At 37.8% G+C, this 25,116-nt stretch overlaps 1 protein-coding gene across 1 annotated transcript in view; it reads right to left on the bottom strand.

Moving 5' to 3' along the window:
* Positions 1–1,318: 1,318 nt before the first annotated feature.
* Positions 1,319–25,116, bottom strand: part of TRMT11 (tRNA methyltransferase 11 homolog) — a 52,605-nt gene continuing 28,807 nt past the window's right edge. Inside the window, exons 12-13 of the mRNA XM_023513427.1 lie at positions 18,836–18,956; positions 1,319–1,690 (exon numbers count right to left, since the gene is read on the bottom strand). Coding sequence (XP_023369195.1) covers positions 1,559–1,690; positions 18,836–18,956 — 253 coding nt within the window. The 3' untranslated portion in view covers positions 1,319–1,558. The remainder of the gene's footprint in view (positions 1,691–18,835; positions 18,957–25,116) is intronic.

Genomic DNA, 25,116 nt, shown 5'->3' with positions numbered 1-25,116 from the left:
TGAGCCTAATGACATTACAGGAATGGGAAAGTGACTTTACTAGTAAATATGCAAATATACCTCACAGTAAGAAGAATTAAAATTTAAAAGACCTTGGTTATTTGTGATAAGGAATAAAGGTTTTAAAGTGTTAGATAATTTTTAAGGACGAAGTGACTAAAATTAATGCTGCAACTTTGCAGAATTATCTGGACCAATTTTTGACACCCCCAAAAGGGGTGTGAGCTAAAATCTCATATTCCAAATTGAGTCAGATACAGAATTTCAAACATACCCTCCATACATACAAGTAACCTCAAAAAATTTCAAATAAATGGTTTATAATACTGAAAATAAATCACCCATGAATTCTTTTTGATTTTCCTCATTGTACTGCAAATCACATCCAGAAACAAAATAATCACTGAAATGTTTGAGATCTGCTCCTGAAATCCAGAGCTGAAAGACAAGAAAAGGAGAGAGAAGGAAAGGATAGCCTGGTGTCTCTCGGCTTGGGCAACGCTGGGCTACTGGACGTCCTAAGCCAGGCACGTTAATATTGTGAGTTCATAAAAGTCAGCAGTATAACACTAAAATAATAATAATAACATAAATAAAATAGGCTCTGGTTAGAGAGAGAGGATCCATTTACTGCCACCCTGCTGAGGTACATTTGACCACCAAAGGCAGGAAAGCTATTAGCATCCCGAATTAATGGGTGTAGTGGTTTTCAAACAAGATATTTTCATGATGGACACACTGTGGACTCAGCAAAGTTTCTCCTTCAAGAAAAATACAGCTTCTATTTCAAAGAGCACTGATTAGGCTTAATACCATTAGGGAACCATCAAGGTTTTGTGTTGTTGTTACTGCTTTTAACTATCAGTTACTTTCTAAACCAAAAATTGTGGGTAGTTAACTTGACCAACAGTCAAGGTTTAGGAATGCAGGAGCAATTCCAAGGTACAGATGAGCTTCAGATGTGGATAGGCCTTAAAGAGTTTGGAATCATTTTAGGTTGTCAGGTCTCAGCCTTTCTGATCATCACCATTATCATTATTACTCGTCTGCAATTTCAAAATAAAAATCAAATTTCCTCTTCACATCTCCCTGAAAAAACACAAAATACTACAAGATTTTAGAAATTCTCAAAAAGGTTTATTAGTGGCAAATAATTACAACAAAAGTCAAATTAAATACACCTAATGAATACATTTTTAACCACTTTAACGGCTTATATGTTATGAGGAGTTATGTTTAAACATAAGCAGGTATGCTTAAAATGTCAATAAAATTAATTCCTATTGAAGATTATTTGTAAAAAATATAACTGAGTCGATCTCCATTAATACTTGAAAGTACAAATATAAATTAAATAAGGTTCAAAAACCTTTATAACACATATAACAAAATAGTTTATAAATCAAAGATAACTTTAAAAGAACTGCTCCATTTACTTTATAGCATCTTTTATATAAAATATTTTACAACAGTACATGTTTTCTGGATCACACATGCAAGTTAACATCCGATGTCTTTCCTATCAAGTCCTTAGTCTTCATTGTTAAAATCTTAATTTTCATTCCTGGCTTGATTTTTCTTCCTTGGCAATTCTTTTTGTTACCCCACTAAAATATTTTTCACGGAAGGAATTATGACCTTGGTATGGCAGAAAATGATCACTTAGCAGATGTGAATACTGGTCCCGGTTCTGTTTGGTTGGAAAATACAAAATAAAAAGTTGTTTGAGTTACTTCTTTAGGCAGCTTGAACCAAGAGTCATTTACGCTCTGGGAAATCTCACTCACTGGTACACATCTGTTTCTTTATTACTTTAATTAGAAATGCACAATCACTTTACATCCATATTCTGCCTGGATAACCAAAGAGTTTTTACTTACCTTACCACTTCTTGATCCTCACAACAACCCTCTTTGCACAGGAGACAAAAACATTTTTGTACTTAGAGGGGGCAAAGAGAACTGTTCCAGGTAACATAGTCAAGACTGTAGCTTTCTTATTTCTTAGTTCAGCACACTCTGAAACCATCTGCAGCTATGGATAAAAATTATCAAACAAGGAAGCTTCTACTCAAGAAAAGTTGTGACCCAACAAATTACTGCACTTGAGTGATGTCAAACAGACACATAAAGCTGTTTGGGAGTCTATCCGTACTCAGTTAACAAAATAAACAATTCCTGGCAACATTAAATAATCATAGTAGACGAAGATATAGGCTAAACAAGAGGTTTCCACACTTTATACTTCACAGACAAGTAAAGACTAGTGCTCAGATTGATATATTTAATGGAAACATCAATCTGAGTTAGAATGTCAAACACATTTTGGCTTAGAAAATTGAAGTTCTTGGCAGGTAACACTGAAACATCAGTTTCTGATCCAATTTCACTAACCATTCCAAACTGTGAAAAAATCTAATTAAACATAAAATCTGACTTCCCATGCACTCTTATAAATTCATAGTCAATTACATATGGATTCCTGTGATTTTTTTTTTTTTTTTTTGGAGACAGGGTCTTGCTTTGTCACCCAAACTAGAGTGCAGTGGTGTGATAGCAGTTCTCTGCTGCCTTAAACTCCTGGGCAAGCCATCTTCCTGCCTCAGCCTTCTGAGTAGCTGGGACTACAGATATCTGCTATCACACCCAGCTAATTTTTGTACTGTATGTAGAAATGAGGTGTCCCTGTTGCCCAGGCTGGTCTTAAACTCCCGGCCTCAGCAATCTTCCTGCCTTGGAATATGATTTTGAGAATAGATATGAAGCCTCAATCAGAAAACATGAACCCTAAATTTTTATACTGATTTCAGTATTAAAATGGTAGCTAATGGCTCGGCACCTGTGGCTCAAGCAGCTAAGGCGCCAGCCATATACACCTAAGGTGGCGGGTTCGAATCCCCAGCCCAGGCCCACCAAACAACAATGATGGCTGCAACCAAAAAATGGCCGGGCATTGTGGTGGGCGCCTGTGGTCCCAGCTACTTGGGAGGCTGAGGCAGGAGACTCGCTTGAGCCCAGAGACTCGCTTGAGCCCAGGAGTTGGAGGTTGCTGTGAGCTGTGATGCCATGGCACTCTACCCAGGGGGATAGCTTGAGGCTCCGTCTTTAAAAAAAAAAAAAAAGGTAGCTAAAAATAAGTATAAAAATAAATCTGGGATATAAAAATCTTCAAAATATTTTGTATTTTTGTGTAGTCCTATAGGAAATAGGGATCTTTCTTCATCCTTTCTCATATCTAATATTAACAAATATCTAGGTTTAGCCAAAATAATGTTGGCTTATTTTTATATTCAGAAACTATTTTTGCCACACATATTTTTTGAAAAATCATGCAAAAACCTTAAATAATTAAAAATTATTCAACATGCCCAGATTTCCTGATTTATCAAAAATAAAGAGGTGGCTATCTAAATTTTATGCACTAAGTATATTTCAGTTCCAAATTCTTGCAAGCACAATAATTGTTACTAACTTCAGGCAACATTCAATCCCCAAAAGGTAAATTTTACACTTACAGAGTCAATCTATGGGTATATAACTAAAGATATCAAATGAAAGGTAATATTGTGGATATTAGTGAATACTTATTACAGATCAAAAATAATACTAAATGCTTCATATGTGCTATTGAATAAAACTCTTAGTTCTAACAGGTAACTATAATATTATCACCATTTTACAGATGAAGAATTATTTAAGAGCACAGCTTGGTAAGCAGGACAACCAGAATCTAAGATAAGGTGACCAGATTTTAACATTGGTAAAGTGGGACACCATTGATGGGGGGGGTTCCTTAATTAAAAATTTGGTCTATATGGAGCAATAAAAATTTTCATAGAATGCAAAAATAGTATTGTAATATATATATTTTTAATTTCAACATAAGTACAATTTACAAATACAATACATTAAAAAAAAATTATGTATAGAGTGGGGCCTGTGGCTCAAAGGAGTAGGGCACAGATCCACCTGGGGGACCTTGCCCAGGAGGGGAGTAGGGAGTTTACATTGGCCTCTTCATTCCCAAATGGAGTTACATTAACCTTTTCAGGAGCTATATATTCCCCTCCCATTGTCCTGCCCGCCTGTTCCCTAGCTTGTCATGCATTCTTTCCAAAAATTGGGACTTTTTAAAAAAGCCTCTGGACGTGGGACAAATTGTTAAAAATCGGGACTGTCCCGCCAAAAGCGAGACGTCTGGTCACTTTAATCTAAGAGCACAGATCTGCCCAACTCCAAAAACTGCACTCTTAAAGACAAAGTAATGTGAGTTTGTGGTTTTTCTCCAAAAGAGCTTTCCCCCCAACTCTGTAAGCATGAGGAGCTCTGAGAATAAATAGATGATGAACTGAGAGGCTTTGACCGCTGAGCTGCTCACCAACAAAGGAAGAGAACTAGACATGGAGCACTATTAACATAGTTCTAGTAACTAGGAGGATGCATTTCCATGACTCAAAACTTTCATACCAAGGGGAGGCTGAGGGACATTAAAACCCTAGGAGTGGCTGGACACAGTGGCTCCCCCAGCACTTTGGGAGGCAGAAGCAGGAGCATCACTTGAGGCCAGAAGTATGTGATCAGCCTAAGCAACATGAGACCTCTAGAAAAAAAAGGAAAATTAGCTGGACATGGTAGCATGTACCTCCCAGCTACGGGGGAGGCTGAGGCAGGAGGATGACTTGAGGCAGCTGTGAGCTAGGATGATGCCATTGCATGTAGCCCATACAACACAGCTAGATCTTGTCTCAAAAAAACCCCACAAACACACTGGGATACAGCTGACTTCACAGGTGCACTCAAGTCTGGTCCATATCTCAGGACTGTACCAGACAACAACGTGGAACAACATTCCAGCACTGAATGCTGACGTCTTCTTCATGACGACTTTCCTCAGATGTCTGACTGAAGTGACAGGAAAGGAAGGGTCACGCCGTCATCTCCTCCTTCACAGATTCTAAATTCTGCCCTTCTGTCAGTTAGGATCAGTCGATTAAGTGAATCCTGGTAGAAATGTTTTCCTTTGGTTCCATCTTACAGCTGTGTCCCAGTGCTGGCATCGTCCTGCTGCAGTACTCACAGTTCATGGCATCACTCTCCACCCAGGCATCAAGATCAGAAACCGGTTCAAACCCCTCTCCTCCTTTCTCACATTTGCTTCTTCTCACAGTTCTGAAAGCTAGGCCTGTGTCCTAAATCTACTGCGCTTCACCCATAATTCTAGTGCTTTTATCTAGGCCTTCCTCATCTCTCTTCTTTCTTCCCCAAATGGTGGTCAGTTGTCCTGCCTTCAAAGGCTCCTTCTCCAGTGGATTCTCCACACCCGGACAAAACTCAATTTATTAAAATGCAAACTTAATATGCCAGCTCCTTGGTCAAAAGCTACATGAGACCAAATGTTCCCCAAATCTTAGGCTTTTCCCTTAACATTTGGGAGTTGGATTCAGGTACACATCAGTTTGCTAAATGTCATCTTGCTTTCCTCTCCTATACAAGAGAAATGAGAACACACTCAGGCAATGAAATCTTTCCCAGGCCTGCCCTCCTGTCCACTACTCTCCCAATGGCCCTCTCGGCTATACAAGATCACCTCCACAGACCACCCTCTAGTGCAGTAGTGAGGAGGATGAGGTGGGAGAGAAATGTGGGATTCCTGCACACTGGCCCAGGCGCAGCCGCCAATGTGCTGGGCTGACCTAAGCTGCTGTTACCAGCTCACGGAGGGAGGCAGGAGGCAGGGCCTGAAGCATAGTGAAGATGCCCTTCCTTCACGGACCAAAGAGAGAGCTTAAATAATAATAGCTTGTCTTTGTTCTGAAGGACAGAGATTGGGCAAACTGGTAATAAAGAACATGGGATATAAAGATAAGAATCAGAGACTGGAAATGAATAGCAGAAGCCAGAAAACCCAAAAGTAGCAATTAAAAACTATGCTAACTAACGGTTATCAAGAAAACCTTTATTTACTACCTGAGATTCTTTACTGGAATAGTTTTAGACCCAAGATTCCTTCCCTTAGAATAAGGCAAAAGCAAAATAAAGCGTTTAGACTGTGTGTTCTGTTCAATGCTACAGAGACACGGTGGCAAGAACATATTTGCTCCTGGAGAACTTGGGAAAGAACAATATCCTTAGAAATGCAAGTTGGGGGCTGTGTGGGGGGGAAACCCGATTTTCCTTATTTCCCAGGTAGTAGAGAAGTATCAATGTGAGGTGTGTGTTTGGGTCCTATGCTAGAGCGCCCCCATTTCTACAAGACCAAGTGTCTTCTGACTATGAAACAGAACATTTGCAAAGGGAACTCTGGAAAAGCCAAAAGCTCCCAATCCCTTGTGCAGCCAGAGAACTGCCAAGAGCCAGCCTATTACACAGCAGCACAAGTCCTGTTTCAGGACAAACCAGACACTCCAAGGACTTTGCCTGGAGTCATGTAAGTAGAAAGGCCACAGTTCATAATATGTATTTCAGGAAACATTCCGTATATCTGTGGTCTAACACATATTATTACATACAATCATACATATGACTACCATGTATCTATGACCAAGACACAGTTAAAAAATACCCAGTCCATATGAACTGTAGTATACACGGCATTCAGAATGCACAACTGAATGCTGAAGAAAATGACAAACTCAATTTTTGTTTTCTCTTTATCTTTCTTTCATCCTATCTTTAGTTTAGTTTGCCAGGGCTTTCACTTGAGATGATGATATTCAACTCTGCATATTTTTCATCACCTTTTCATGACTCTTTGCTGTTCACATTCCCAGCCCATCTCAACCAGGAATATCTGCAGGGTTTTTTTTTTTCCAACTCAATATCTCAAAGGCCCAAGTGTTTTGTTTCTTTTTTTCAACTCAGTATCTGAAGGCCAAAGTGTTTACTTAGAAGGAGAAGAGTATCTTCAAGCAACACAATCTTTGATCTCACTCATTAACTCAAGCTTGCCCCCCTGTCTGTGACTTCTGTTTTCTCTAACATTTCCAAATCTGTCTACCACTACCCATCATGATATCATCTACCTATCCGAAAACCTGAGTCCTGCCAATTTTTAAGAAGCAAGAAATACTCAATGGAAAATAAAAATACACAATGAATTAGGGCCTACCAAGACAGAATATTATGGCAATAAAAGATTACGGACTACCTTTCCGAAATTTAACTATTGGTAATAAGGAGACATAATATTATGTTAAGACTGCTGATTATACTATTAACACCATTTTTTGTAATCAGAAGTTAAGAATTTGTGTAGGAAAATTTGTGCTAGCCACAAATTACTACAGAAGGGAAATACACAGCTTTCAGGTATCATTTCAGTTATCATTAATCCTTATAAGACAATCATCAATTGCAAATATTACAAGAAATAAATTGTAATTCAAGAAAGGAAATAATGTATTTGCTATCAACTATGTGTTTTACACAAGTTATTTAATTTTTGCATCTTTTCATAACAGATTATTATCTAAATTCTGCAGATAGGGAAACGGAGGCTAACAAAGTCTAAATAAGCTACCAAGGTCACACAGCTAGTAAGTAGCATTGCCAGCTCCATAGCCTAAATCAGACTTCAAAGCTCATGCTTTGTTCACAGAGGCTAACAAAGTTTAAACAAGCTACCAAGGTCACACAGCTAGTAAGTAGCATTGCCAGATTCACAGCCTAAATCACACTTCAAAGCTCATGCTTTTTCCATTATGCTCCACTCTCTCTTTTTTTTTTTCTTTGAGTAGAAATTACATCAAAACAATTGCTAAAGAGTTAATTTCCCACATGGTAGATTAGTGGGTCATTCAAAATGGAGTTTGACATTTAGAGGACATTCCTCATGGAACAGCAACGTTATGGTAGCACATATTTCAGATCTAAACTTTTAGACAGAACCCCTTTAACCACTGTCCCACCCAACCAATTTCCTGTCCTATCAGTTCAGCTAATTCTAAACATAAACCACTCGAGGAATTTTAACACACTTGCCAAAGAAACCAAAGGCAGGCTTACAAATTGGTAGTTTACTTTTATGTGCACACTACCCTCTGCTGGCGAGAACAGACAACTCCTTTATGTTGACAGTATTTCCTGAAGGGGTGGAAACAGTTTACAGCCGAGTAGGCCGTATGTCTGACAGGAGCGCTGATGTTCCAGCTGCTTGTGAGTCCTAATTGCTGTAACATCTAAAGTCACACAGCCCCAACATGAGCAGCACGGCTTTTTCTGCAGGCAACTTCAGCATTTGTTTATACCATTTCATATTTAAGAATGAGGCAGAAATACACAAATACATTCTCACCTCAGTAATTCTAAAAGGTATCATTATTATCTGTGTCTACCTAAAATTGCAAATTACTCTCTAAACAATAAACAAAAAGTACACAAACGTGACCTTATTCAACTTAATCCTTAATTACTTTTACAACTAACTGTACATCAAAACTATGGCATTAAAAAAAAACAAAAAAGATGCTGAAAGGAAGGCCAGGCACAGTGGCTCACACCTGTAATTCTAGCACACTGGAAGGGCATGGCAGGTGGACCGCTTGTGCTCAATGAGTTCAAGACCAGCCTGAGCAAGAATGAGACCTTGTCTCTACTAAAAATAGAAAAACTAAGGCAAGGGGATCACTTGAGCTCAAAATTGAAGGTTGCTGCGAGCCATGAAGATGCCATGGCACTCTACCCAGGACTACACAGCTTGAAACTGTCTCAAAAAAAAAAAAAAAAAAAAAAAAAGCTGAAAGGAGAGCACTTCACTTGCTAATAATTTAATAAATTTTAATCTAAAGGCAAATTAACACTCAAGAAAAGAAATCTAGCTGCATGTTCTGTAGTAACATCTGAATCTGCCACTTTAAATGGAACTATTGCTCTGGATTATACTGTGAGATTACATATAGTTAAAAACGTTTCTTAAACTAAGCATTATAAACAGCTCAGATTTTAAAGGAACTGAAGATTATTCAGTGAGAACTCCATTTAAGTAAAGTCATCCCCCTACTTAATACCTTTCTCCAGAAATTTGCTATTCTCTTTTATCATTGTCTCCTTAAATAAAGGTGTTATGATTTTCTACAGTGTGTCAATTTGGTTGTTTTTTTGGTTTGCTTCTCATGAGAAATGAGGCTTAGGTATCACAGAATAAAAATGTTTTCGTCCCATCACTCTTTTTGAAGAGTAATGCCAGGGTAATGATAAAATTCAGTGTATTTCCAAACAGAAGCCTTTGGGCTGGCCATAACTATCTGTTCCTACTCTTCCTTCAACCAATGATTTAAATACTGTTGAAAATGGTTGTTTTTACTCTAGAAAGGCCCAAAGTAATCACAGAAAAGTTACTACTCTTTCCATAAACATTTATTGAGTGATGAGCAAAGGAGTCGCAGTGTGTGAATTCACAGAGTTTGTATGGTAGTCAGAGACGCAGACACTAAACAATATACACTTCCGAACGGTGATGAAACACTCGTAAAAAAGGCTACCACAAGGATCTAAGAAGAAACCTACTTGGAGGGGGCGAAGAAAGAGGACAGGAAAGGCTTGCCTAAGCAAGTGACCTCTTTCTGAAACCTAAAGGATGAATTAAGCTTACTCATAAAAAGAGAAGGGAAGGAAACGTTCCAAGGGCGGGAAACACAATGTGAGAAGATGCCGAGACTAGAAAGACTAAGTCCATTCTGCGACCTGAAAGACCAGTGTGGCTAAGACCTGGCAAGCAAAGGAGGCACAAAGGAAGCTGGAGACAGGCGCGGAGTAGATTAAGCTGGCTCGCAGGTTTCTTAAAGATTCTGAATTTTATTCTAAACTCCACAGAAAATCATTGCTGAGGAACAGGGAGTTGTATCATCCATCTGCATTCTGAAAGGTACTCCGGCCACTAGCTAGGAAATGGAATGGAGGAAGAAACTGCAGACATGGTGAAACCAGTGGGAGACTGCTATGATCACTAGGAAAGTGACACTGCACCATGGCCCTTGGGGCAAGGGCAGGAAACAAAAATATGTGCCAGAGAACCATCACTCACTCAGTTGTCCCAAGCCAGATTTCTGAAAAGTCATCCTTCGTTCACATCTCCCTCACCCCCGTTATCCAAGTAGTCACCCAGTTCTGCCCACATCTGCCTCCCCTAAAACTCTCAGTTCTATCATGTCCGCGACAATCTCCATTTCCACCTCTCTGGGTTTACAGCCTCATCATCTTTGCATACCGCGCAAAGCCAGCAGCCTCCTCAGGTACCAACCACAGGTACCGTCCCACAACACAAGTTCCCCTACATACCGAATGACCTTCAGAGAACATGCAGTCCTGCCACTCTTCTAGCCGACATCCCTCAGGCATTTGCCCTCACCACCAGGATAACCTAGAACTCCTTGGTATGTAAGGCCCTTCAGCACTGGGCATCCCTTTCTTTAGTTTTCCAGGGCATCTCCAGCTGCTCCTCCCACGTGTGCTCAGGATGCCAGTCATGCTGAAATGTCCAGGGCTCCCTGCCTGTACAGCAGCCACTTTCACACCTTCCTACCTTGCTTCAGATGTTGAATTCCCAAACCAATTACCCACCTCTCCTGCCTCAAGCACCCCTCCTCTGGTACATGCCTTTCTCATGCAGATCACCGCAGAACACATTCCATTAGAATGGTCAGCATGATCGTGTTTCTACTGATGTACAAGTTCTCTGAGGGTAATAATCTATCAGCCTCAACACCTGACAAACACATGTTCAGTGTGAAAACCATGCCTTTCCCCGCAGGGATTGGGTAATCACGTCAGGGGAAGAAAGTATATAAAATAGGAAAAGTCTGTAAAGAGAAAAATTTTTAAACAACAGTTTTCTTTCTTATTTCTCATAGCACTTTTTCTAAAATTTTACCTGTCCTCAAGTTCTTACATTAATATTGGCTTATTCACTCTTAGCAAAAACTTACATCCTTCTTTACACAGAAAACAGCAATCATCAGGTATGAATTTCCTCAACTATACCCCCACATCCATCCTTTACTAACTGGCTCCTACTTGCCAAATTCTAAAGCCTCATTTCTTTTTTTTTTTGAGGCAATGCCTCCAGCTGTCCCCCTGGGTAGAATGCTGTGGCATCACAGCTCACAGCAACCTCCAATTCCCGGGCTCAAGTGAGTCTCCTGCCTCAGTCTCCTGAGTAGCTGGGACCACAGGCACCTGCCACCACGCCCGGCTATTTTTTGGTTGCAGCCGTCGTTGTTTGGCGGGTCCAGGCTGGATTCGAACCACCTTGGGTGTACGTGGCTGGCGCCTTTGCCACTTGAGCCATAGGTGCCGAGCCTAAAGCCTCATTACTCACACCACTCCCTACCCACATTCTGGCTTAAGCCAGAATTGTCTCTTATGGTGTCCCTTTACTGCTAAGAATTTAATTTTACAGAATTCTCAAAACTTCAGTGAAAATGCCTAAGGATAATCATAGGTTTATTAAAATTACTGTTCTTTAAAAACAAGGGATCTCCTTTTTCTAGGAGATAAAGTTGCAGAGCTCTGCAGTCATTTAGCAGAAAACCAAACAGCTTCTATTTTAATTGTAGGTCAGGTTTAATCGGTCCTTTTACTTACTGACAGTTCCTGATAATGAGATAATGATTTCTTCTACCTAACTAGTATTAACCTTAAGTCATTTATATTCTCAAAGTGACAGTAGTTTATACAAAACAGCAGTTTCACTGCAAACACTTGAATACAAATGGCTTATGAAACTTATTCTATGATAAGTGAAAACCAGTGATGCTGTCACTCTAGTGGAAAAGCCACCAACCTGGTGGAGTTCATCTAATTTTGTCGGCAAAGACTTTAGAATTCAAAGAACAGATTAAAGCTATGGTACACATTCTTAAATAGGGTGCAAGGAAGAAGGAAAAGAGATGGAAGAGAAAAACAGAGGGTAGTTTCTTGTAATCAGCTAAGAGTGAAATGAAATGTAAATGACAGCACCGAATAGAAGGGGCCTCAGTTCAGCTTCAGGGTAATTATCCATGTCCGGCTTTTGTTTAAAAATCCTGCTTTTCTTATCAAAGCTTCCCACTGTTCTACATCTGGTACTGGACAGTAGCTATAGAAACCACTTGTGCTAAAGTTATACAACTGTAAACAGCACTAGGCCATTTCCAAACCAAGGACAAGCAGGTCAGAAGTCTGGCATCCAATATGATTAAGGGAAATCTCTAGCACTTTTCTTCATGGGGACAAGGTACCAGTGAAATCTTCATTTCTAACTTACATATTTACATATCAACTATAGTTTAAAAAAATTTCTTTACTATGCAAGATATGCAAGTTACCTAAAGTCTATGAAAATATTTCCATATATAAAAATGTTCACATCAAGAGTTCTGAAAATGAGTGATAATAACTAAACTAAGATCTGGCACTCAGCACATAATTTCTATCTATTAAAAAGCATAAAAGCATTGCAGATATCTGTGCTTTCCCTAACGACATAGAAGTATTAGCACTTTCTACATACTATCTACTAGAATCTGTAACTTTATAAAGTCTAAAACTTAAACCAGATAAAAAAATAGTTAACAACTTATTACTGTTTTTAATATTTAAACAAAACTAAGAAAAATCTTGCTTACCTTCTTAAGTAGCAAAGGATGAGTAAGAGACCAAAACACAAGCAGGCACACACACACCTTCTCACTTTAATTTGGGGTCTATTCCTCTCCTAGGTGACTTTTTGAACTTATTATAATTCATTAAAAGAAAAATTAATAAAAATGCATATACATTTATATAAAGATCAAAAACAGGCAAAATTATTTTGCTTAGGGATAAATTTACTAGTGGTAATATTACAAAGGAAATGAAGAAAATGATTACTACAAAAGTCAGAGCAGTGGCAACACCTACAGGGAGAGGAGATGTTTATGGTCAGAAATGGTCACAAAAGGGAGGGTCCTTCTGGAGTGCTACAAATATGCTGTAATCTTGACCCTGGCAGTGGGTACCTGGATGTTCACTTTATATTATCAAACTATACATTTATGTTTTGGATAAAAAAAAAATACATGCTAATATTTCTAGGTTGAATTCTTGGGAGGGTCATGATGTGGGAAGAACATACAAAATCTCATTTAAATTTGAAGAACTTTAAAAAACTGTTCTCAGCTGAATAACCATATGATAAAAACACAATGAGAAAAATCTGACACTCATTCAAGAATTATAAAAGAAGATCCAGATGATTGTACTGACTCCATTAGAGTCCAACAGAAACTTCCATTTCCCTAAACCTTTCTCTTTGGAATCCTTGAATCATATTTATATTTTGTAATTGACCTATGCCTAAGATTCTCTAACACCATTAGTTTAAGACTGTTTTAAACTATAAAACATAACTTAAAAACATGAGCTTTAGAGCTGAGGCCCTAGATGTATGTTCTCTCTAACTTCAGGGAACTGCTTGTTCCTGTCAATCAATGGTTCTCAACCTTCCTAATGCCGTGGCCCTTTAAAACAGTTCCTGTGGGTCATGACCCACAGGTTGAGAACCACTGCTGTAAATACTCTAAACAGCAAGAAAATGCCAGGTACAGTGGCTCACGTCTATAGTCTCACCACTCTGGGAGGCTGAGGTGGGTGGATCCCTTGAGCTCAGGAGTTTGAGACCAGCCTGAGCAAGAGTGAGACCCAGTCTCTAAAAACAGCCAGGCATTGTGGCAAGTGCCTATAATCCCAGCTAATCAGGAGGTTGAGGCAAGATGATCTCTTGAGCCCAAGAGTTTGAGGTTGCTATGAGCTATGATACCACAGTAATCTACTGGGGGCAAGAAAGTGAGATTCTGTCTCAAAAAAATAAAATAAATAAAATAAACAACAACAAAAATTGCAAGATCCAGATATCTTTAATGCTTGCTTTCTTGGTGCTGTAGGGAATAAACAGACTTTTACTTTTTCTTGGTTTACCAAAAATAATACCATGAAATAATTATGATAGCATCAACTTAAAAAAATCCAGTTTGTTTGGTAAAATCATTTAGTTGCAAAAAAGTCATATGATGACTCTCCAAGATTTAAACTTGAGGAAAAATACAATTAACATCAAAAGCAAACTAGATCACATGAACCTGAAAACTGAATTCCAGCAGCACAACACGCACATTCACCAGGCTCCTGTTTCTGTGAGCCTTTTTCAAACACCTCAAGTTAAAACAGAACTTAGTGATAATACAAATCAGTTTCTTCTAACAATGAAAAGTCATTTTAAAAAAGGTTTGTTTCCCTTTCACTCTCTCTCACACACACCACACTTTGACAGTAATAAATATTAGATCGTAGTAAGACCTAGACTTGTGTACGTCCCATTAGCAAATTCTTAGTGTTGCCCTATCATGTATCTCACCAATACATGAAATATCATCTCTATCCTACCACTCAAATGTTTCAAATACATATTTAATCTCTAATCTTTCATAGCATCGATTAAAAGGGAGATATCCACAGCCTGGCAAGAGACAGGCAAAAACCACAAAATATTTCAGAAGGAAGAGTCAGTCATAAGGGAGAACCTTTAATTTAGATAGCTAAATAGTTATTTAGTATAGTTAATAGTTAAAGAAAAACACAGCTAACAACATTACTCCTGAGAAAGGATAATACAGAGTGGAAATGGCATCAGCATTACGTCAGCAAAACAGTGCAGTTGATGACTGTGACACTAATCCTTTAATGTGTAAACCACTTATCGGAGACTGATTTTTTCCACATCAAGACATCCATAAGTCATTTTCGCAAGTGAAACCTCAGTGTCTACTCTGTCCTTTACTCACTTAAAAAATACTGCTACAACGCTAATGGTTCTTTTGTTGTTTCTTGGCTTCAAAATCTTTCAGTTCTTTAGTCAAAACCTTTGCTTTTGGCAATCTTCCATTCTGATCAATACGTTCATCAGCTTCATGTTATCGGACCCTTTCATTCAATCCAAAATTAAAAATTACATACACTTTTTTACCTCCCACTGTGACCTTCTAATGTTCCCCATTTTAAATCATGTGAACTATACTGGATAGCTATAAAAAATGACAATGATGATCTACACAGTATTATAACTTTAGTCTAAATTAACAACCATTTAATATCTAGAATTAAACTTACCCATACATCTCAAACCACTACAAGTATACAGTAAGGTGTCAGATAAATAAGCCACAAAATACACATGGCACAATACAGCCCATTTAATGTAAAGGTAATTTAAAACAATTTTTATATTTAATCAAGTATCCAACACGGAGTAGACTACAAAAGTTGCGTGAAATTTTAAAAAGGACGTCAAGGTAATCTTGAAACGGGCACTCTTTCCATCAGGTAGACTCTGGTAGACAAGGTTGGGAGAGCACAGTTTTAGGTGACTTTCATTGAAGACACAACTATTTACTCATATTATAATCTGTCCTGGATAACTCTAGAAATCAGTATTTTGATGCTATAAATTTTATATGAGAAAAATGTTTTATAGAAGTAACCACGGTGACCACAACCATAGCAGCATCAACTACATGTTGTGTAAACTACATTGACCATGGCCCCATGAGCAAGATTAGTTAAATTGAACAGGAAAAGGAAACATTATCTTTAAAAGAAACTAGAAAGATGCTACTCAAGACTATTTACCTTTTAATCTTAGGATATTCTACAGGTAGAAATATGTTTTGGTAGAAAGGCAGCAGGATGGAGAAAGGAAAACACAGAATTTCAAGTACAGGAAAGAGTTTGGGTCTCAACTCTGCCACTTACTATTTAAGTGAACTGGGATAGGCCCAGGCCACTTCCTTATCTGTAAATTGTGGAAAATAAGGTCAAATGTACAGAAAAGTTTTGTTAACAATAAACCCTTCTAATACTGGGTTTATTATGTATCAGTCACTAACCTTTCAGAATATATCAGCAATACTGCAAAAACCTGGCTCTTCTTACCAGGAATCTTTGTAATTTTAATGTGGTGATCAAGAATTTTCTTCTTTACTAGTTATGAACAATAAACAGGTCAAAAACTATAGTCAGTAATGTAAGGATACAAAATTTTATAAAATATCCATATTCCTCAGACAATTTTTATTGTAACTTAATGTTTATATTTTAAAAGAAGGGAGAGAAGAACACTTTAAAACCACGTATCAAGTGGGCCAAAAGTTATACTAAAGTTAAACCTAACAAGTGACAAATCAAAATTGAAGAGACAAGGTACACAAAAGTGTAAAAATCTAAAATTAATAGTCTGGCACTGCCAAAATCCACAGCTCTGAAGAAGCCGGAGAATAATCTGTTAGACGCATGTGAGAACTATTTGACAATTTAATGTCATCACCGGCCTTATAAAGGATGTAGAACTTGCCACGATTATATATACTCCTCTCCATATAAACAAAAGGTAAAAATAATATAATTAATTAAAAACCAAATATGTCTAATAGGACAAAGGATTTTCAGTTATAATAAATGTCATACTAGTTAAAAGTCATTAATTAAATCTGGTCTTATTAAATTAAGACAATGTCAAGAAACTGCTTGAGCATCAGGCTTTCTTTTGTTTTTTAAAATCAATGTGAAAAGCACAGAAGTAAAATGATACAAGGAAACTAGACAAAACTAACACCGCCTTTATAGATCTAAAAATCCTAAAGGTAGGATTTATTTATCATTATCCTACAGACCAAAGGTAGGATTTATTTATCATTATCCTACAGACCAAAGGTAGGATTTATTTATCATTTTCCTACAGACCAAAAATTTTCAAAAGCCTAGAAACTAGAAAAACTAACACCACCTTTATAGATCTAAAAATCCTAAAGGTAGGATTTATTTATCATTATCCTACAGACCTAAAGGTAGGATTTATTTATCATTTTCCTACAGACCAAAAATTTTCAAAAGCCTATTTCTGTTTATGTCTCAGATAAATTTACTTAGAGACATATCATACCTCTCGGGGAAAAAAAAATTGGACGTTTTAAACAAATAAAACTCCACTGAAATTTATCATTACCCTGACATTACTCTCTCAAATGTATCAAACATGCTATACACCGGTGTGTATGTATGTATACACACAGCTCCAAATGTATGCACAGTAGACGCCAATCAACTACCTATGTACATATACAGGTTAGCTTCCTGAAATGCCCTCATAGTATAGTCTGATTACCAAGGATAGTTTATGTCACACTGAAAATTCTGAATGTTATTCATTAATAAAAATAAGTCACGAAAAGATTTTGGGGAAAGAAATGATATAAAGAATGCAGTGTTTAGGAAGATTCGCTTAACAGATAAAAACGAAAAGTGTGAGGGACAAAGATCATTTAGAAGACTGTCAGCATAAACTAGGCAGACAAGACAGCAGATAGAAATAATCAGAACAAAACCAAGAAAAATGTAAAATAATATATCCAAAAGGCACTATAAAAATAATATTAGTTTTTATTATTGTCAAAGAATCTATAGCATGTAAATTAGATAAAAACCAATCAAATGCAGACCAGAGGAGGGTATGACAAAAGCTTCGGACAGCACCATCTGGGTTCTGCGTGCCCTAAAGACTCACAGCGAGGAGGGGGCTTGCTCAAGTTCCAGTGAACTTGGGAAAGCTTTAGCTGTCAATCCAGAAAAGGACAGCCCCCAAAACATCTGGAGATTTAATTAAGCTCCTTTATGAGGCATTATTCATATCAATTCTGATCTGGACATAAAATAACAGATGTTTTGTTCTATCTTCTTAAACTTACATGTGTGTGTACACATGTGTGCGCATGTATGTGTGTGCGCATGTGTGAAGTGCACGTGTAAAAGAGAAAAAGAATGTGTGTTGGATCCTAATAGATGGGAAAATTTACTTTCTCTCTTACATGAAGCAATATACTCTTCTTTATCATAGTCAGAAATCAAGTACTACTGGATTTCTAATTCTGGAGAAAAATGGTAACTAGGAGATTGTGAACCAGACAACAGTTGCTTAACTAAGAATGCTGCTTTTAAGGCTTAGCGCCTGCAGCCCAGTGGTTAGGGCACTGGCCACATACACTGGGCCTGGTGGATTCAAACCTGGCTGGGCCCACTGAACAACAACAACTACAACAAAAAAATAGCCAGGTGTTGTGGCGGGCAACTATAGTCTTAACTACTTGGGAGGCTGAGGCAAGACAATCACTTAAGCCCAAGAGTTTGAGGTTGCTGTGAGCAGTGACACCACAGCACTCTACCAAGGATGACATAGTGAGACTCTGTCTCAAAAAAAAAAAAAAGAATGCTGCTTTATAATTGAGTCAGCAACAAGCATGTCAAATAAAGCCTAAGAAGTTAGGGCCAACTTCTATTCCTATTCTTCTCCCCAACTTCCATGCCCAACTAGTACCCTCCAACCCCAACCAAATGCCAGAAACTTCTTCAACTTCCGCCTCTTCCTGAATTCATCTATCATTTTTTAAAAGTCAAGGACCGGCTCGGCGCCTGTGGCTCAATCAGCTAAGGCGCCAGCCACGTACACCTAAGGTGGTGGGTTCGAATCCCCAGCCCAGGCCCACCAAACAACAATGATGGCTGCAACCAAAAAAAATGGCCGGTGCTGTGGCGGGCCCCTGTGGTCCCAGCTACTTGGGAGGCAGAGGCAGGAGACTCGCTTGAGCCCAGGAGTTGGAGGTTGCTGTGAGCTGTAAGGCCATAGCACTCTACCCAGGGGGATAGCTTGAGGCTCCGTCTCAAAAAAAAAAAAAGTCAAGGACCAACATTTCCCAACTCAATCACAGAAGAGCTATTTAGAAAAATCTGCTTTGGACTCTTTCAGAATTTATCCTAAAAATACTAGGGACATTTACCTCAAATTTCTTCACCTTTTCCATTGTGATCAAGCGCCTTGAAGTGTGACTGGAAAGCTTCTGCTCACAGTTGCTAATGAGTTCCAGGCAAGGGTGCCAGGGCACCATCTCTTCTGTGTACCTGCAGGGAGAATAGCTGACTGTTACAAATGCTCACATCACCAGGAGCGTCACCCCGTGTGGTGTGCGACATCCTTCCACTATATGCCGTACCACTTTTTCCCCACATATGCTTGTTGATCATATAATTATAACCAATCTACCTGTACTTTAATAAAGCAAAGTATTTTAACTTTACTACATCTAACAAATGCAGCTTAATTTTTTTACCTGTAGAATGAGAGGTTAAGAGAAATAATACAAGTTTTATGGAAGAATGCCAAACATCTAAACCACAAAAATAGAAGATGACAATTCCACCCCACAGAATCCACAAGGGGGATAAGACAGACAAGAAACGGACTCTACAATACCCCTTGACGTTCATGGGGACTGATTCACCTGCAGAGTTTTACAGATTCCCAAAGTATAAAGTCCACTACAGCATAGACATTCCCTTATAAGATAAAGTGCCCTTGCAAAATTTCAATGACATCTCGAGACTACTATGAAGTTTACAAATATAAGACTAAAGTGATTTGTAAAATTGTTCAAATAAACTACATCTGAAATAAACACTACAGATCACATCAGTCTTCTGGTCATATAGACCATGACATAAAACTGAAGCTGTAACAGTAAGTGGTGTAACTGCTTCTGTACAGCTCAGGAACAATGAGGACACGAGGACAGTCAGGGCAGAGTTCAGAACCGGGCATCTGACGGGTTGTTGGCATCTATCTTGCCAAAAAAAAACAGGTGACAGGCTTGGGGAAAACAGCTATGGATTAGAATTTGGACAAACAGCAGGGAGGGCACTCAACTATTTATGGGTACCTTCAAGACAGTTTTTATTTTTCCTTTACAAACCTTTACACTTTTGGGGGTACTGTCTGCACATATTTAGTATATGGGCATCTTAAACGTCTGATCCAAAATGGGAAAGGTACTGATTCGTTCTTCATGCCACGGCCCGTATCTCAGCTAGCTGTCCTAACGCATCAACTTCGTCTTCACCATCACTCTTCTACTGACTTTCTAGGTCTCTCTGACCTTTGATGAGCTCTCCCTCATTTCCTCAACCACATTCTCAAAACCTTCATCACCCACTTACCAAGCAACATTCATAATGCACTTCAGTTTATTATCAGTGGAAGGAATTTTCTTGAAGTCATGCTCTGCCTACTTCCTCAGAGCTGTCCAACAAGTAATGACCATTTCAGACTTCACCTCACCTAATAATTCTTCAGTGCTCACTAAATAGCCAGAAATATTATACTTCTTAAACCATCAGTTGACATCAAATTTGGAATCTTCACGCAAAGCATTTATGTTATGAAGGAACACATTCTACACCATGGTCGAGAGTAAAAATGTGGTAAGAGAGGATATACTCTTGACCTCATGCTTGCGAACAGCAGGATCTGTGAATGTCTGAAACAACAAACTTAGTAACGTACACTTCTCTAACAAAATCATTTATTTTCTGGTAGATTATGCCATAACATATGGAAGTCTAATCTGAATATGTCTAAATGTGTATTAGATAGAAGTTTGTTATTCTTATATCCCTAACAACCATAAAACCCCCCCAAAATTTATAAAGTCCAAAAATACAAAACCAATACAATTTTACTTAACATCTATGACATGAATGATGCTAAATGCCTGGAATTAAGTTGCTGTTTTGGCTTAAGAGCAGAAAAACATATTTACAGGCTTTATATTATCTTTTCGAATCAATCTTTGATTTGAAGCATAAACATCATGTCAGTCATCATTATCATTAACAAACTTATTTTTAACCACAAATCTATTACATTAGGAAGCCAATCAATTTAACAGTATACTCCCAAAATAATATACTAAAAAGGAATAGCAGTTAAAAAATTCTTTGCTGTGTATACACCAATGTATTTCATACCGAAGGACTGTCTGCAAACTGTTCAAAGTAGCAGATAAAAATCTGTACTTTGTCTGAACTATAATGGTATTACAGTATCCTTTCTTAATTTCCTGTTTTTATTACTATCCCTCCACAATCCAAGTTATCTACTTAAACACTAAATGAGCCAGAATAGCCAAATCCACAGAGATAGATAAGGGGTTGCCAGAGGCGGGAGGGGTTGTGATATGCTAATCTGTGCGGGGTATCTTTGGAGGATGATGAAAATGTCCTGGAATTAGATTGTGGTGATGGCTGCACAACTTTGTGGATTCACTAGAAACTATGGAGTTGTATACTTTAAAAGGGTGAATTTGAATTTCAAGGTACACCAATTATCTCTCAATTTAAAAAATAATAATTGTGAGTATAGGCTCCCAGGTTTTTCATGAATCAATTTTTAAAGTCACTCATTTTTCTGTGTATCTTTATGCCTCAACTACTTTCCAAATGTCACCAGAATTTCATCTCTCATGTGAGAAACAGATTTTGCATTGACTTGAACACTTACTGAGAAAAGTTTAAGGAATCACTTTTTCCTATTTCTTGGGTAAAAGATGAAAAACATGTCCTCTTCACTGATCTGAACCACCACAAAGTTTATTTTACCACAATTAAAATTTGTCTGCAAATCCCACTTTGGATTATATTATCAGGTTTCTTTATTTTTTTTAAACTTTTAATTGACAAATTATAATTATATATAATTTATGGGCGACTATGTGACATTTTGATATGTCACCACCTTTATCACTAACACTAGAGGCTGGATTTCTTTAAAGATCATCTTTCACAAAGAAACAATTTCTAATCACTTTAAGAGTTATCTATGTGTGTGTAATGAAATTAGATACCAAGCCTATGTGTTTACGTGGAACCCAGGCAAATAGCGACATTCGTTGGTGATTTCTATGACATCAAACATACATGTGTTGAATGTATGTCCTATCCAAACAAATATAACACATATCTTCAAATTTATTTGCAAGGAGCATAAATTGTGAACCCACAAATGCCAGCAGTCTACAATAATGTTATGTGATAGGTCTCTATGAGTGGTAAGAAGAAACTGTGAGTGCCCAGAGGAAGGACTGATTGATTCTGATAAGAAGGGTCCGCAAAAGTGTCACACAAGTGTCTGGATTACGCCAGACCTTGAAAGATGACTATAACTTCACCAGACGAGGAAAGAAGAAAGGGCATCTCAAGCAATGGGGAAAGAACAAATAAAGGTGAAAAGATAAAGTACACGGAGTATCTTGACACTGATAGAAAGTTGGATATACTGGAGTAGGGAGAGTCTAGACTATAAGAAAACAGCTAAGTTGGTGAGTAGCGGTTTCTTCCCTGCAATTTACATTCTCAAACAGTGAGAAAGTCCTTTTTCAATCAACAGCTCTAACAATTTTTCATACATCACTAAGCTCTGAGGCAGTATTTTGTTTCAATTATGTCTTAAACTTTTCGATAGGTCTTGGGTTTAAATAACACCTGAACTTGGTTATCATGTATTTTTATTTTTAAACCTGAATCATACAACAGGATTTGGCATAATAAATATAATTCTATAGTGGAACCAAAAGCCTACATTCACTACACCAAAAACACAAAAGTCTTAAAATTACACTGTGGTATGGCATGATTTTAAATTTAATTTATTTTTATTCTTGGTTTAATAAAAAGCTACATATTTAATGAAGCATAATTAAACTAATTCTAAGCTGTTTAATTCAAAAACAAGAATTTTTTTTCTTTTTTTTTTTTTTTGCAGTTTTTGGCCAGGGCTGGATTTGAACCCGCCACCTCTGTCCAGCATATGGGGCCGGTGCCCTACTCCTTTGAGTCACAGGCACTGCCCAGAAGCAAGAATATTATTTCAAACTTTTCTAGATGATATTAGTCTTAAACTAATCTTGACACTGTGCTATTTTAAAAAGTGTAAAGATTTTGAATATATACTACAAAAGTGAAAATAGTTCATTTTTCTAGCAAAGATGCTAGCCAAAGTTCATTAATTTTAATTAGTAATTCATTAAAAAGATCACTGAGCTTAAGGAGAAAAGACACAACCGAAATCTAGTAATGAACGTCAGAGGACCTGAAAATAACTCTGCAAGGAGAACAAGGTCAGGAAAGTAAATGCCACAGGCTTCCTGTGTCTGCTAGCCACATACCTGCAAGCAATCTGTCCCTCAAGAAAACATCTAAGACAAAAAAAAAAAAAAAAAAAACTCATAAAACACATCTCCCTTTTCTTCTTCTCTTAATGTATGTATTGGAAAATTTCTCCCTGTCCAAAATTAGTAAAATAGAGAAGTTAGTGAAAAAATGCCTAATGGCTACTTTTTAAGGTCTTTAGAAATACATTTAAAGTACCTGCAATTTTTAAAAAGTAATGAATAAAAAAATTCAAAAAGTAATTGTTAATCACATATGTTAATCACATATGACATCTGCAAGATAGTGAACAGTCATTTATGTTACAGGGCAAGAAAGTGCACAAATAAATAGCGAGGACAGAGGAGCCAGCTCAGAGATACCCACTGCTCAAATCTGGAACAATTTCAGCAATAAAAATAACAATAGTAATAAATTACAACCCAATGACTAATAAAAGAATCCATGACTCCACAGCACAATGAAGGAAGGAAGGAAGGGAAGGAAGAAAGGCAAGCTGTTCCCTACAGAATGCCAATTTACAAACACAGAAGGAGTGGTAAGCAGAAAAACCATCATTTGGCAACCAGCACAATGTTGGTTATCAACAATGGAGACACCGGTGTGAACAGTGGTTTGATGAAAAACAAGATGCTGGTATAGGGCAGTGCCTGTGGCTCAGTGAGTAGGGCGCTGCCCCCTCCCCCCAAAAAAGTTGGTGTAATCTTGGAATATTACCCCACCAAATACAAATCAAAGAGGAAAATGATGATTCAAAGTAGAGAACCCTGACAGAGAACAGCAAGACCAGGTAATGAAAGTTAACATCACCAGCAGAGGGCACTTCGTGTGTCCTAGGATGTGCTGCACAGAGATCATTTTTGTGGTGCTCTGCCCAAGAAAGCATTACCTCATTCTGGTCACAGGAACTCCTGGCTGAACCCGGATTAGGGGTTGACACTCAGAATGTAAGCCATGTGCTCTATAAAACTGTCGAGGACACAAAAGAGAAGTAAAGACTGAGGAATATCCCAGACTGCAGGAGACCAAAAGATAAGATAGATGAACGCTGCACATCTTCCTGGATGGACTGCATCTGGTAAAATGTGAACAAGGTGCATAATCTAGATGGCAGTATTAACCAATGCTGGTCTCCGGACTTGGAGAAAGGCCAGTGGTTAGACAGGAACAGTTTTTGGCCGGGGCTGGGTTTGGACCCACCACCTCTGGCATATGGGGCCAGCGCCCTACTCCTCTGAGCCATAGGTGCCACCCAAGACAGGAATATTCTTGTTTCTGAGAAACACACTGAAATAGGTACAGCTATTCAAATGCTTTCAAAAAGATTAATGATAATAGAGATGTACAGGATTGAAAGGATAGGGAAAGATGCATATTAACATTTGGAATATCTGAATGACCAAAGAGATGAAAGGTTACCATATGTGAAATTTTTCTGTAAGTTTGAAATTATTACAGAATAATTTTTTTAAATTTTTAGCCCTGCAACTTGAATTAAAACAAAAAGTAAGTAGCATGCAGCTGGAATTCCCGTTGTCTAAGGCAGGAAACATTGTTGCATAGAAATGAACAAATATGCTCTTCTTTGAAACTGTTAATAAAACCCCACCTACTGTTTCAGATACCAGGTCTATGTGATCTGGCAGGATGCTGAATTATATGAACTTAGCACTGGGAATAAGGAATCCAATTAGCTAACTAGTCTTCAACTAGACAGGTCATTTCACTCACTGGAATAATTTTCTTCATTTGAAAATGAAGAGGTTAAATGAGATCACCATTGATAACAAAATATAAACTCAGTGTTAAGGGGTCTGGGCACAAATGTATATTGTCTTATTAATGGATAAAATATATGACAAAAATTAGGCCATGATAACTTCTAATACAACATTTGTGAAATAAACAACAAAAGTCAGCACAGATCCCAAGGGCTCAGAAGCTGCCCATCATTGCAGAAAAAGAGACAGGTTACCACTATTGCTTGTACAGTGCTTTTGGTTTTTGTTTTTTTTTTACATATACATGTGTTTATTAGGTTTCTACTTTTTGCCTTCAC

Source organism: Otolemur garnettii, unplaced genomic scaffold (genome assembly GCF_000181295.1).
Source record: "Otolemur garnettii isolate 467f Iridium unplaced genomic scaffold, OtoGar3 scaffold00002, whole genome shotgun sequence".
NCBI classification, from domain to species: domain Eukaryota; kingdom Metazoa; phylum Chordata; class Mammalia; order Primates; family Galagidae; genus Otolemur; species Otolemur garnettii.
This window is presented reverse-complemented; position numbering and strand designations above follow the sequence as displayed.